Here is a 13042-nt window from a genome sequence, read left to right on the forward strand (position 1 = left end):
TTCTCGGTTGCTGTTGTGTGAGTGAAAAGAGGTGTTAAGAGATGATGCCTGTTGCTGACTGTCGTAATAGGTAGTGCGATGTGAGATGTGAGATGGGTCATTGATGGTGGATCATCCAAAGTGGAGGTTACTGGTGAGGATAGGGTGAAACTTATTTGAGATCTCACTTAACACACCTTTACCAAAGATCCACCGATGTCTTTTGTTGTGAGCTTTTCCTATCGATGTTTTCGTATTCATGATTGCATCTGCTCGCAACACTCACAGTAGTTCAGATTGATATTGGCAAGTAGTCAAGATGGTGAGTGCAGCTCTCCGTATAACATCTCTCATTCACGAAAAAGCTGATACAGTCTTTTCAGGCCGCCAACATATCCCTCCAATCTTCCTCCATTCGAGATGTCACCAAGATGGAACGAATCGGTTAGTTATCCAAATCCCTCTCGTCAGCTGTCCATTGCATTCTTTCAAGATTGAGCTGATGCAGTGACCAAACAGGTGCACACTCCCACATCCATGGGCTAGGTCTCGACTCGAATCTCGAACCTCGAGCCAACTCACAGGGAATGATAGGTCAAGGAAAAGCGCGAAAGGCTGCTGGAGTTATATTGAAGATGGTACAAGAGGGTAGGATAGCAGGTAGGGCTATATTGATGGCTGGTCCTCCAAGTACCGGTAAGACAGCTTTAGCAATGGGTAAGTGGAAATATCAATCGTCAATCTAGCAGAGTGATATTGACTTTGGGGATATTGTTGGAATAGGTATGGCTCAGAATCTAGGTTCAGACGTTCCTTTCGTCATGTTGACTGCGTCCGAGGTGTTCTCACTGGAGGTAAATCTTACTTCAGCTAGATATGTAATATCTCTTTTGACTGGAGCTGATATACGATGCTGTCTACTGCTCACAGATGTCGAAAACCGAGTCTCTCACTCAAGCATTTAGACGATCCATCGGTGTAAGGATAAAGGAAGAAACAGAGTTGATACAGGGTGAAGTGGTTGAGATTCAAGTTGACAGGAGTATCACCGGGGTAAGTCATCGTAGAAGCACCGGAGAATATCGCCCAAAGTAGCTCACCTTCTTGTGCAGGCAACTAAAACCGGACGATTGACCCTCAAAACGACTGATATGGAGACCGTCTATGATTTGGGAACCAAGATGATCGATCAATTACAGAAGGAAAAAGTCTTAGCTGGAGATGTGATCAGTATAGACAAAGCTTCGGGAAGGATCTCGAAACTGGGCAGAAGTTTCGGAAGGGCAAAGGATTATGATGCCATGGGAGCTGATGTAGGTGTTTCTTCCATTTCTCCGATACCTTCATACCGACACTGGCCAGGTTGAAGGGCTCATCTAGAGCAAGTGGATAACTTTAAAGGACGATGCTAATTTGATTTCATTTGTACCTTTTCATAGACCCGCTTCGTCGCATGCCCAGATGGAGAATTGCAAACGCGAAAAGAAGTCGTTCACACCGTCTCTCTACATGAAATCGACGTGATCAACTCTCGTACACAAGGTTTCTTAGCTTTGTTCGCTGGTGATACTGGAGAGATTAAACCTGAACTGAGAGATCAGATCAATGGGAAAGTAGCGGAGTGGAGGGAAGAAGGTAAAGCTGAGATTGTTCCAGGTGTGAGTGGAATGCCTCTTGCTACGAATCCTCTCAATGAAATCATACTAATCTTGTCATGATGATTCCACAGGTCCTGTTCATAGATGAAGTTCACATGTTAGATATAGAATGTTTCTCTTTCCTCAATAGAGCTCTCGAAAATGAATTAGCACCTTTAGTAGTGATGGCTTCGAATCGAGGTATAACCAGGATTAGAGGAACAAAGTATAAATCACCACATGGTATACCTGCGGATTTATTAGATAGGATGTTGATCATAAGTACGAAGAAGTATGAGGAGGATGAGATAAGGGAGATTGTCAAGATCAGGTGAGCATCCTTTGTAGTTATCATTGTGTGTCTTCGATGATGAGCTAATCCCGGTTTTACATAATTCCAGAGCCGAAGAAGAAGATGTCAAACTTTCCACTGAATCTATCGATCTCTTATCAACGATGGGAACCCAGACATCCCTTCGATATGCCTTGAACCTCATCGCCCCATCCAACTTGATTGCTCAACGTAGAAAATCAAATACGGTAGATATCCAAGATGTCAGATTGGCGTACAAGTATTTCTGCGATGTTGAGAGATCCGCTCAGTATGCCAAGGAAACTAGTGGAATGATGTTTGGAGAGACTGAGGAGGAGATCGGGACAGGAGCGAATGGCAATGGGATGCAGATCGATGGGCAATAGATACGTAAGCTCAAGTAGATCAAATAGTGCACAGGTTGGAGGTCATCCCAAATGAAATTTGCATGTATAACTTATCTGACTTATCGTTCATGGTTGACTAGTTACATATTACATGATACATATATCTATAGATTGTGAGATTCAATGTTTCTCCAAGTCACGATATGCTTCAAGATACAACGTATTAGTCTATCGATCACGTCTTCTATCCCCATCCCTATCGTATTTATCTCTCCTGTTTCTATCGTCCCTATCCCTATCTCGTCTATCTCCATGATTTCGATCCCTTCGATCCCTATCGTCCCTATACCTTCTATCATCCTTCTCATCTCTCTCACGATCACTATCGTATCTTTCTCTTCTTTCCCTTTCCCTGGCCTTCCTCTTGGCCCTCTCTTCCTCAGTCTCGTAATCCCTTTCCCTCTCTTTTGCCTTTCTCCTTTCCCTCTCTTCATCAGTCTCATACTCTCGCTCTCTCTCTTTAGCTTTTCTTCTCGCTCTTTCCTCTTCCGTTTCGTACCTCGTATTCTTGCTATCCCTATCATAATCATCGTCCCTCCTTCTCTTCGCATAACTACCATCCGACTCTGGACTAGTTCGTCTACTACTTCCATTGACCGGCGTACTGACTCCTGAAGATCCATTTTCTCCATTTCTTTCTTTCTTAATCAATGAATCGCCCAGGTTATACTTCATACTATCCCTCTTGGTGACCTGTGGTTTCTTCGACGAGGAACTGCCATTCCTACTGGGTGGTGGGGGTTTTTGTACCAAGGCAGTAGCACCTAGACCCAAGAGAGCAGGACGTAATTTCGGTTCGTGGATTTTCGTTCCATCGCTTGAATTGGGATTCCATCCCATCCCTCTAGCCATGGCTTCTCCAAAAGCTGATACTGGTATGGCAGCATAATCTTCTGCTGTTGACTGAACATTTGTATCGTACATATCAGCTTCACTCCCGGAATGAGTTTGTGGGTGACTAAGACTGACCATTTCAGGTAGTTCATCTATATCTCTTTTCAAAGCTTCTTCTTCTGTCAGAGGGTTTGGTCCACCAATGACTAATTCTCGCCGTAATCGTTCTTCTTCACTCTCCATCTTTACTTCTCCTTTTAAGATCGCTTGCAAAGCTTGTTCTTCCAATGTTAACGGTTCACTTTTAACATCCACTCCCGAGCTTGATCCTGCTTCTGCTTCTGATTTGATATCAGGTTTGATATCGACATCTTGTTCTATCGGTTCACTCTTGATTGGTCTGGCTACATTCCTTAGACCGGATTTCTGAGGTCCTTCGCCCGTTCTCTCGTGAGTTTCAACCTCTTCATTAGGATCTCTAGCTTCGGGTCGGTAAGAAGGTACTCTATTGGACGATGAGTGTGCTCGCCAGTCCTTATTGGGTAGAGCAGGTATGACCAATGGTCCAGAAGGTTTCTCACCACTATAGGCATAAATCTTTTTGATTAGCTTATCACCCTGTGTACGATGGGAATGGACATACCCTAATGCTTTACCGTTCCCAAAACCTTCTATCTTCTCATCCCTCGTTGTGCTTGATCTCCGACTTCCGCTGTGATAGTCCTCCTCATCACTCTCTTCGTCATGCCCATTCTGCTCGAACAACCTCCTGGAAGGTGCACCCCTCGAAGAACCATTACCCAATGGCGAGGGTCGATAGGGGGCGGAAGTAGGCGGTTTGACGGTGAATGAGATGGGCTGGGACATAGTAGCGAAAAAGTGCTTATCCCTTTTGTTGGCAAGGAGAAGAGAGAGGAGAGAGAGACAAGAGATGTGTGCTGTCAGACTGAGTTAATGAGCTGTTGGGTGGCAAGTGTTGAAGCAAGAGAAATAGGTTGAGATGGACCACGTGTTGTAATTACGTAATCGAAGCTGAATGGATGAATGACGAGCCAAGTGTGAATGAGATGAATGCATCTACTTATGCTCTCATTCCTTTATCGCTGGTACCAAGCTATATCTCATCGCTCGGTCAACCTTGTATACGCCCACCTACAGCCATAGGAAGAAGAGCGACCACGATGACAGCCGCCGTAGCTCCAATCCCACCACCTTTCTTCTCCCCGTACCTCGACGATCAGTGCAACAAGATCAACTCGAAGCCTGTACCATGGGAGGTGGGTACTGTTTTGCATAAGCGGATGCAATCAGAATGCTGACATATCTATCGCTATAGGGATATCAACGAGCGAAACTACTCTCAGCTGACGAGTTGTCTCTTCTCAAATCACTGAACAAGCTGGTACGTTCCCTCTACTCCCCTTCCATGCAATCAACGTGTATCTAACCACTCTGTAAAACATTCATTGTATAGCCCCAAGGCCAACGTTCGACGGTATTTGCAACTCAAGGTCAACAATATGCCAAACTGTACATCGACCTGCTTAGAAAATTACAAAGGGTCGACACAGTCCAAGCTGTCCTGGTATCGATCAACGACATGTTACAATCTGATCCATCTACTATATCATTATATCACAACTTATCTTCATCGGAAAACCCTGAAGATCCCTATGGACCTTTGGTCAAATGTTTATCGATGGAAGAGGAGTTTGCTGTATTGGGTTCATTGAGGATTCTGGCTTTGCTCATAGCGTATGTCTCCCTTCTCCCGATTAACTGACTCGTTGTGGGAGTGCTAACTTGCATGAGTGAATAGGACCGATCCCAAACCATTCCCTCAATCTCTCATTGCTACCTTACTCGGTTCACTCCAAACCTTGCTGAACGGCACTAGACAACCATTATGGGAAGTAGCCGCTCAAGTATTGAGCGCTATATTAGGTAGAAAGCAATTTCGACAGGCTGTATGGGATGAAGAGAGCTGCATTTCTGGGTAAGTTCATGATTAGCATTTACACATCACCGCCGTCATATACCATCATTAATGCCAGTTCGGACACTGACGCGCGTTCATCGTTTAGCCTCGTCAAATCCTTGAAAACCAACCCAAACCCCCAAGCTCAATATTGGGCTATAACCAGCATCTGGCAATTATCATTCGAGCAAACTGCCGCAGAAGGTCTAGATAAGAAGTTTGATATCGTGGCAATCTTGACCAACGTCGCCAAAGGAGCGGTCAAAGAGAAAGTTCAAAGAGTCGTTGTTGCTACTTTGAGAGTAAGTTTTTGAGGATTATACGCAATTATAACATAAGATGGGTTGGCTGATTTTGGTCTTTCATATAGAATCTACTTGCTATCGCGCCGTCGCAGAACCTACCTTCCATGTTCGTAGCTAAACTGTTACCGTTTGTGGTATCTCTCCAATCGCGTAAATGGTCAGATGAAGAGATCGTGGAGGATCTGGATTATTTGAAAGAAGAGCTGAAGACTCGTTTGGATGGTCTAAGGTGGGTCAACAAATCTTATTTTCCATCAGGTAGTGTAATTGTTATGCTTTAGATCGTTGACGAGTTGAATCTGTAATTTTATACAGCACGTACGACGAATACATCTCGGAACTCGAATCAGGTCACTTAGTCTGGTCACCTGCTCATGAGACTGAGGATTTCTGGAAAGAGAATGGTATGAGGATCGGCCAAGAGGCTGATGGTAAAGCTATCAGGTCAGTTATGAGTGGTTTCAGATCGGACTTCATTAGGCTAATACATGACCTTACAATTGTATTGCAGACGACTGATCGAGCTGTTGACAACCTCAAAAGATCCTTTGGTGCTAGCTGTTGCTTTGCACGATATTGGTCAATTTATAAAATGGGGTGGTGACAAGTCTAAGAAGTGAGTTTCCCAATTTACAGTTTGTACCTAGAATGAATACGAGGCTTATTGCTTTCGTCATGGATAGGACAATCGACAATTTCAATGGGAAAACCAAAGTCATGGAACTTATGGGACACGAAAATGCCGATGTCAGATATCAAGCTTTGATGACCGTCCAACGATTGATGTCACAACATTGGACAAAGTAAATTGATATCAGTGAGAAGAGGTCGAGTTGTACGCATGTATAGAATTTTGTTTTTCAACCCGTACTGCCCACTGCCTGATCTCCAAAAGCGGCTTTGGGCTGACAGTCGCGAAAGCGGGCCTAACATTGATAGTGATAAATTCGATACATGATGATTCGGTCTGCTCTGAAGATACATAATGATTTATATAGTCATCTATTCTACTGATAATTGTCCAAAACCATGAAACTCGTTCGATTGTCCAGAAATATAAGAAAATGTGGCTGACTTCGTGCATCTACCCTCGCCGCTTTGTTTAGTTACTGGTAAGCGATACAAGAAGTTTAATCTTTCCTTTCACCCTTCTCAGGATCAGCAGCATAATTATAACTAGTCTTCTCTTGACCAGTCAATAACCTTTTTCTATCTTCTTGTACAGGGGATTTAGGAAGACTACCACGAGATTGGTTCCATGTGTATAGGCATGAGCCGATGATGATGAGGACTATTGACATGATTCGGGAACTATGGCCAATTCGTTTAGCATGCTGCTGCAAGTCTTTTCGAACTGGTTTACAAGATTTGAGGTGGAGGCAGTACTCACGCATTTAGAATATCACCAAATAGGTAAACTCCCAACATCGTTTGCAGGACTGATCGCATAGCTGAGCTGAACATGTGGGTGACGGGTGAAGTGACTTTGATGGAGAGTAATCCCGCTAAGCAGATGAGGAATCCGACAACTCCCTGTTTATACCAAAAGTCCTATCAGCATGGTGACTGTATTACCAAAGAGTGTTTCGAGAGAACTCCAAATGGGTTTCAGATAATGGAACCATTCACTCACAGTAACTCCACTTCCAATGATGAACGCTCTTCCATCCCCTTCTTTCCCAATAACCATATCTATGAAATCGCCTATCTCTCCGGAAAAGATAATACCAGGAATCAGTACCAATGCCGACAGAGCGTTTTGCCAATATGCCAAATCGAGTGTATGTCCCTCAACTTTCTTTAACGCCTGTTTGACCAATATGGCATGTACAGCTACCATAGCAGCAGAAGCTACACCAAGCATCATACCAGCCATTGGAGCTTCCATCCGTCTTGTATCTTCCATTACACCGTAAATGTCGACTGTGGGAGTTGGGGAAAGTCCAGGGATAGGTAAGAACGAATATGTGAATCCCCACATTACCAATCCGCAAGCACCGATCGTCCATCCCGAAGGTCTCATACCGTTCATGAGCGCCTGGAGGACTACGGTCATGGGTAGTGTCAGACCTCTGGCTACTTGGAAGTAGGATGCATCGACGAGCTTGAGGCAGTAGATGTTGAACATTAGTCCGACGACGTTGACGATTGAGACGGGCAGGACGGCAAGGATGGTGGGGCGCGTCCACCGGGGAGGGACGTAGTTGTAGCATAGTGGGAGGAGATGAAGGAGAAGTACTGAGGTGGAGAGTTGGAGAAGAAGGAAGGTGAGAGGTAGAGATGAGGTGGATAAAACCCATTTGTTACTTTACAATCGAATGTCAGCTAAGCCAAACCTGATGAGTCGGTAGGGATAGAAATCACTCACGTCATCACCATCACCAGAGCGACGGCCATGTAAAACCCTACTACACCTGCTACTTTCCATGCTGGAGGAGGATCGTTAGGTGCCATGGTGTGCAAGTTCTTTAAGTCAATTCGGTGTGAATGAAGCTGCTTTAACAATGCAAAGATTCAGTCCCGATCAGTAGATATATATCGTAGAGATACCTTTCATCGAAATTGTGTTTCTCATTGACATCTATGAATAGCTGTAGTCCGTTGGGGACTAACAGGGTCCGCAGAACAGAGTCGGAAGCGAACAGCAGTGTGAATCAAGCTAATGTATATGCCATTCCGCAAAGTGACGAGTAAGACAGTGTCGAACAGAACTATGTAATCTCCCGCAGAGCCTTGTCAGATCGAGAAGTTCCAAAAATACTCCTGTTCTCTCAGCTCTTCGTCATCCTAATCTTGGTATGTCATCCGCAGTATCCAGTACTCGTGTGATATAGCAAATCAAGCTTACATAAATTCCTTTCAGATCTTGATCCGGAATTGCTTGCTTTCTTTCGTCTCATCACCCGAAACATATTGGAAGGTGGACGGTAGAGCCACGAACCGTACCTGTACCGTACGTAGACTGGATGGCATGTGTCCGAATCGCATTCAGAGGCGTCAAGGCGTTTAAGTTGTCATTCATGTATGTAGGTATGTAAGTTATGTATGATGATGATTTTCAGGATGCAAAGCACTCCCGTAGAATGGAGTTTCTCAGTAACTCGAAGGATTCCAAAATAGCGGGAACGAATTACGCACTTATGCCCTGAAAGTTACATACCATTCCTTTGGGAATGATCCGAGACAAACGAGATAAAAAGGTAGTCTTGGGAATCAAGGTATAAACGGGAAATTAGTCTACCCGTTACACAACCACCTCGCAAAAGGTTTGCGAGTACGATGCATAATCCACGGGAAGGAAAGCCTTTACATGAATAACGACAAGATGTACTCGTACTCGTAGTACAGGTATCACAGCTTTGTCTGTTGTATTGCACTGCTTCTGCTCCTAGGCAGCTTCCCCAGGAAATACCCCATAAGATAGCCCTGGCGTAAATGACGCAACGTTACTCGGGATGCGAAAAAGTTTGAAAGGTTGAAAATCGTCGTACAGCTCAAGAAATCTATTTCCAGACCTGATTTAACGTCACTTTCAGCTTGTATCCTTTTCGCAGGACAGGTTAGGATAGGATGAAAATTAGATCGTACTATTCGTACTCGGGAAGTATGACATGTGAAACATGTTTGCGGACACAGCTTCCTCCTTATATCAGCGAAGGAATTCGAGAAATGTACTGCTCTAAAGACGATCTTTAAAGCCGATTGGGGAAAGCAAACAAATCAGAGCATAGATATATCTTCATACTCAACTCTGAAATCCAGTCTGGTAGAACGGTAGATTCATTTCCTCTTCCATTGTTTGTCCATCTCTTCAGATTGCTAGACTCAGATTCAAACACAATGGCTTTACCTCTCACCCCACCTTACACTCCCTTGATGGACTCTTCTTCACCCATCCTCACTTCCAAAGTTCAATTCCCCGTTCATCCTAATGCCATCGCAGCCAAAGCATTGCTCACACCACCTCAGACGCCTGAGCTGGATTACCGAACAAGTGAGGACCAAGGTAGAAAACTGAGTGATAATGAGATATCGTATTATCTCCCTTCCAGAGGGGACGGGGTCAATGACATGTAAGCGGATTTTCACTTGCATTACCTTTGGACTGTTCGACTGATAGTTATTCTTGTAGGTATGTCCACCATACCCTACTCGCTTCATCTTCACAAATGTCACCTTCGAGAATCTTACATATCTGGGCGTATCAACTCCTCCTACACCCATTATTATCTTCTACCGTCAAATTCGAAGATTACGAAGATATATCCTTCGTCCCTTCGAGACCTAGAAACACTATCGAAGCTCTATCGATTGCTTCCGATCGATTCTCGTTTTTGAATGATCAAAGGGATATAATCGATACCTACCTGAACGGTCCTAGAACATTATCAAATGACAGACTAGGCTATCTCGTCGTTAAAGCTCCTACAACATCCATCTCTGCAGAGGAAAAGGGGGAATACGAGATTATGTTATGTGCTACCCATTACTTGGGAGATGGAATGGCTTTACATAGCTTTATGAATGAATTTTACACTCTTCTTGGAACCGATCTCACCACTCAAGATATTTCAAAGAAGATCAATGAGAGGTTCATTTCGGAGGAAATTGTGGAGATACCGCAAAGTCTGGAAGATCGATTACCTCCCTGCAAGAGCAAATTCGCAAGTATCGTAGGGAAAGAAGAACTCAAAAGGTCTGATTCTAAATTAATCGGTGGACAATCTTTCGGATCACCCAAAGAGAAACTACAGCGACATACGATCGTACCTACCATATCGTACGATAAGGATAAGACGAAAGTGATTTTGAGTAATTGTAAGAAGAATGGAGTGACTATTGCCCATGCGGTCTTTGCACTTTGTAATTTAGCTTGGTCCAGGAGAACAAAGAGTGATAAAATCGATCCTTGGTAAGTTGCCCTCCCCTTCAAATATTGATCATTGATTGTGGAAAGGCTGACGACGGATGACTTGTCAGTCTGATATACTCCGCATTGAATTTACGTCCTAACATGCTTCCTTCTTCGTCATCCGCCAAAGAGAGTTTCTTCCATTTGGCCGTAGGATACTTCAATATCGTCTTACCCACCCTCATACCATCGACTATCTCCACCGAAGAGCTATTCTGGCACAGGGCAAGGATGACCAAGCAGCAAACTATCAAGGCTGTCAAATCACCTTTCGTAGTTAGCAGAAGTCAGAACACCTCAATTGTGAGGAAAGAGAGGGCAGTCAAATGGGCAAAAATCGATGATGAGGAAGAGATGAAAGCTAGATCAAACCCTGGTTTGGGTTTAGGTCTAGATGTGGAAGTCACTCAGTCCGAGATACAACCTCAGCAAAAGAAAAAGACACCTCAGGCTTTGCAGCTACCCACCCCGGACAATACCCCTGTCATCCCCGAGGAACGAAAGGTATCGCAGAAGGCTTTAATGGGATTATCAATGTTGGGAAATTTGGATGGGATGTACAAGCATTCCGAATTCCCTTCGATCCAATTGACAAGCTTGACTACTGGTTCGAGACAGCGTCAAAGTGGCTTGCTACTGTTTGCATATACTTTTGCGTGAGTACAGAGTTAGCCTTTCTACAGTTGGGTATGCTGCTGATACGACCGTCGTACGTAGTGGCAAATTGTGGTTTTCTCTGGGTTACGATAAGAATGGTTTCCCTGCGGGTGTAGTCGAGGGTTTCTGGGATGAAGTGAAAACTCTGATCGAAGAGGTTTTGGTGTAAATTTTGGACAATCATGGACTGTTTCCTAGACAGTATAAATCAGCTGTTTGTAGCATATAGTATAATTAATGAAAATCGATATGTATGGACTTTATCTTGGTTTGACCATCGTCAGTACAATGATCAGCACTGTTGCAACAGTCAGTAATTTCGAGCAGCGCTGAACATACTCTATGCATATATCACTTCAACCTTCTTAATCCTGTTTCGTGGGATCCGCCCTCTTTCGACCCCTCTCTTTCAACCAAGCTTTAACGAACCCGTTCTTCGCTGCTATACCACCATCATCCTCCACAGCCATCTCGTTGACGTGCTCGCCCATAGCTTTCTTACTGGCATCTCTAAATCCTTCAAACGCAGCCAACGCTCCGCCAGACTCTATCGCTTCTCGAGCAATGTCTACACCTTCTTTCCATGATTTCGCTTTGCCCGATACGTGCAGCAAAGCAGCAGCGTTGAGTAACACGTAGTCACGTATGGTATCTAGCGATGGCGAGTCTGCACTGGCAGGAGAGGAGAGATGAGGTGGAGCAGGGGAATTGGACATGATGGATTGGAAGGTTAACGCATTCAGATCGGGGGTCGATCCTCTAACGGAGGAAAGGGAATGAAGGGGTAGTCCGAAATCCTCAGTAGGGTGGATGGATCCTTTGGTTATTTGTCCATTCTCTAGCCACCAGGTCTATGCGAATCACTGAATTAGTGGAGTTTTTTTGCAAGAATTACCATCAAGACGATCATAGACGCACCCAAGTTTCGCCAGCCGGACTAATCTCATCCAATCCCTCTTTTCCACAGACCACCAAAGCCCTTTCGACATTCAGTAACCTCAACACTTCCGCGAACGTATCTCCTAATTCCTGCTTAGCTACACCAAGTAACATTCTCTGTGGTCTTGCGGGATTGATCAAAGGTCCAAGGACATTGAATATCGTTCGGAAGTTAAGATTACGTCGGATAGGAGCGATGTGAGCTAATGAGGGATGATAGTGAGGAGCGAAGAGGAAGAGAAACGGCGAGTGCTCAAGGAAAGTATGTACTTCTGATACTGGGAAAGCCAATCGACAGTCAAGCGAGAGAAGTAAGTCGGCTGAACCAGAGGTCGAAGTAGCTGCTTTTGAGCCGTGCTGCAGGACGAGCGAAAATATCAGCTGGGTAGTCGGCGTGATTTATTTAGCTGACTCACCTTCGCTACTCTCACACCAGCACCTGCGACCACCACAGCAGCTGTGGTAGATACATTATATGTATCCCAGCCATCTCCGCCTGTTCCTACTATATCTACTAGTCCGGCATACCCATCACCCTCTTTATCCGAATCCCTATAATCCCACATCCCATGTCCATGCTGATCCTTGACCTCTGGTATCAAATCTGTCACTGATACTGCATGTTCTCGGAGAACGCTTGCGCAAGCAGCGACGATGTCGGGAGAGGACTCGAGACCGGACAGAGTGAGAGCAGTAAGGAAGGCGCCAGCCTGTGACAATTACATGATTAGCGATATGCAACCGCAACGTCCAAAGAACACCTTGCTCACTTGAGCTTCGCTGGCTCCTTGAACACATAGATGACGGAAGCACTGAGCGCAATCTTCGGGAGTAAAGTCGTCAGGCGTCTGGACGAGCTTCTTGAGGAGGACCTTGAAGGTCTCTGGTGTGTATTGGGATGACATCCTGGTCTGTATGAGAGATATAAGAAGGAAAAAGAGAAAGGAGTAGAAGTTATGTATCTATCCTCGATTATCATAAGGCACGATTGAGTCATGTTCGCTCGAGTGTAACGAATGGATTGGACGATTTGATCCCGTTGACAGCGACAAACACCTAGTTGATGACATTGAAACGCGTC

At 44.7% G+C, this 13042-nt stretch overlaps 6 protein-coding genes across 6 annotated transcripts; 3 read left to right on the forward strand and 3 right to left on the reverse strand.

Moving 5' to 3' along the window:
• Window positions 1-298: 298 nt before the first annotated feature.
• On the forward strand, window positions 299-2315 carry V865_005397 (RuvB-like helicase 2; the record flags this gene model as incomplete). The annotated part of the gene is made up of 9 exons (XM_066229169.1): window positions 299-301; window positions 363-423; window positions 499-696; window positions 763-833; window positions 910-1032; window positions 1092-1292; window positions 1419-1637; window positions 1709-1947; window positions 2018-2315. The coding sequence occupies 9 exons, from the start codon at window positions 299-301 to the stop codon at window positions 2313-2315; spliced, it is 1413 nt and encodes a 470-aa protein (XP_066085266.1).
• Window positions 2316-2504: 189 nt separating this feature from the next.
• V865_005398 (uncharacterized protein) lies at window positions 2505-4037 on the reverse strand (the record flags this gene model as incomplete). The annotated part of the gene is made up of 3 exons (XM_066229170.1): window positions 2505-3239; window positions 3306-3753; window positions 3814-4037. 3 exons carry the CDS (start codon window positions 4035-4037, stop codon window positions 2505-2507), a joined length of 1407 nt encoding a protein of 468 aa, XP_066085267.1.
• A 314-nt stretch (window positions 4038-4351) lies between these two features.
• V865_005399 (uncharacterized protein) lies at window positions 4352-6260 on the forward strand (the record flags this gene model as incomplete). Its single annotated transcript, XM_066229171.1, has 9 exons — window positions 4352-4447; window positions 4507-4572; window positions 4645-4925; window positions 4990-5166; window positions 5255-5450; window positions 5519-5682; window positions 5769-5897; window positions 5965-6069; window positions 6137-6260. The coding sequence occupies 9 exons, from the start codon at window positions 4352-4354 to the stop codon at window positions 6258-6260; spliced, it is 1338 nt and encodes a 445-aa protein (XP_066085268.1).
• Window positions 6261-6583: 323 nt separating this feature from the next.
• V865_005400 (uncharacterized protein) lies at window positions 6584-7907 on the reverse strand (the record flags this gene model as incomplete). Its single annotated transcript, XM_066229172.1, has 4 exons — window positions 6584-6764; window positions 6844-6986; window positions 7087-7759; window positions 7822-7907. 4 exons carry the CDS (start codon window positions 7905-7907, stop codon window positions 6584-6586), a joined length of 1083 nt encoding a protein of 360 aa, XP_066085269.1.
• A 1386-nt stretch (window positions 7908-9293) lies between these two features.
• V865_005401 (uncharacterized protein) lies at window positions 9294-11191 on the forward strand (the record flags this gene model as incomplete). The annotated part of the gene is made up of 4 exons (XM_066229173.1): window positions 9294-9526; window positions 9586-10365; window positions 10434-11021; window positions 11083-11191. The coding sequence occupies 4 exons, from the start codon at window positions 9294-9296 to the stop codon at window positions 11189-11191; spliced, it is 1710 nt and encodes a 569-aa protein (XP_066085270.1).
• Window positions 11192-11387: 196 nt separating this feature from the next.
• V865_005402 (anthranilate phosphoribosyltransferase) lies at window positions 11388-12866 on the reverse strand (the record flags this gene model as incomplete). The annotated part of the gene is made up of 5 exons (XM_066229174.1): window positions 11388-11873; window positions 11941-12318; window positions 12378-12497; window positions 12552-12671; window positions 12732-12866. The coding sequence occupies 5 exons, from the start codon at window positions 12864-12866 to the stop codon at window positions 11388-11390; spliced, it is 1239 nt and encodes a 412-aa protein (XP_066085271.1).
• Between the last annotated feature and the right edge of the window lie 176 nt (window positions 12867-13042).

The sequence above is a fragment of the Kwoniella europaea genome, chromosome 1 (genome assembly GCF_036810445.1).
Source record: "Kwoniella europaea PYCC6329 chromosome 1, complete sequence".
Classification (NCBI taxonomy): domain Eukaryota; kingdom Fungi; phylum Basidiomycota; class Tremellomycetes; order Tremellales; family Cryptococcaceae; genus Kwoniella; species Kwoniella europaea.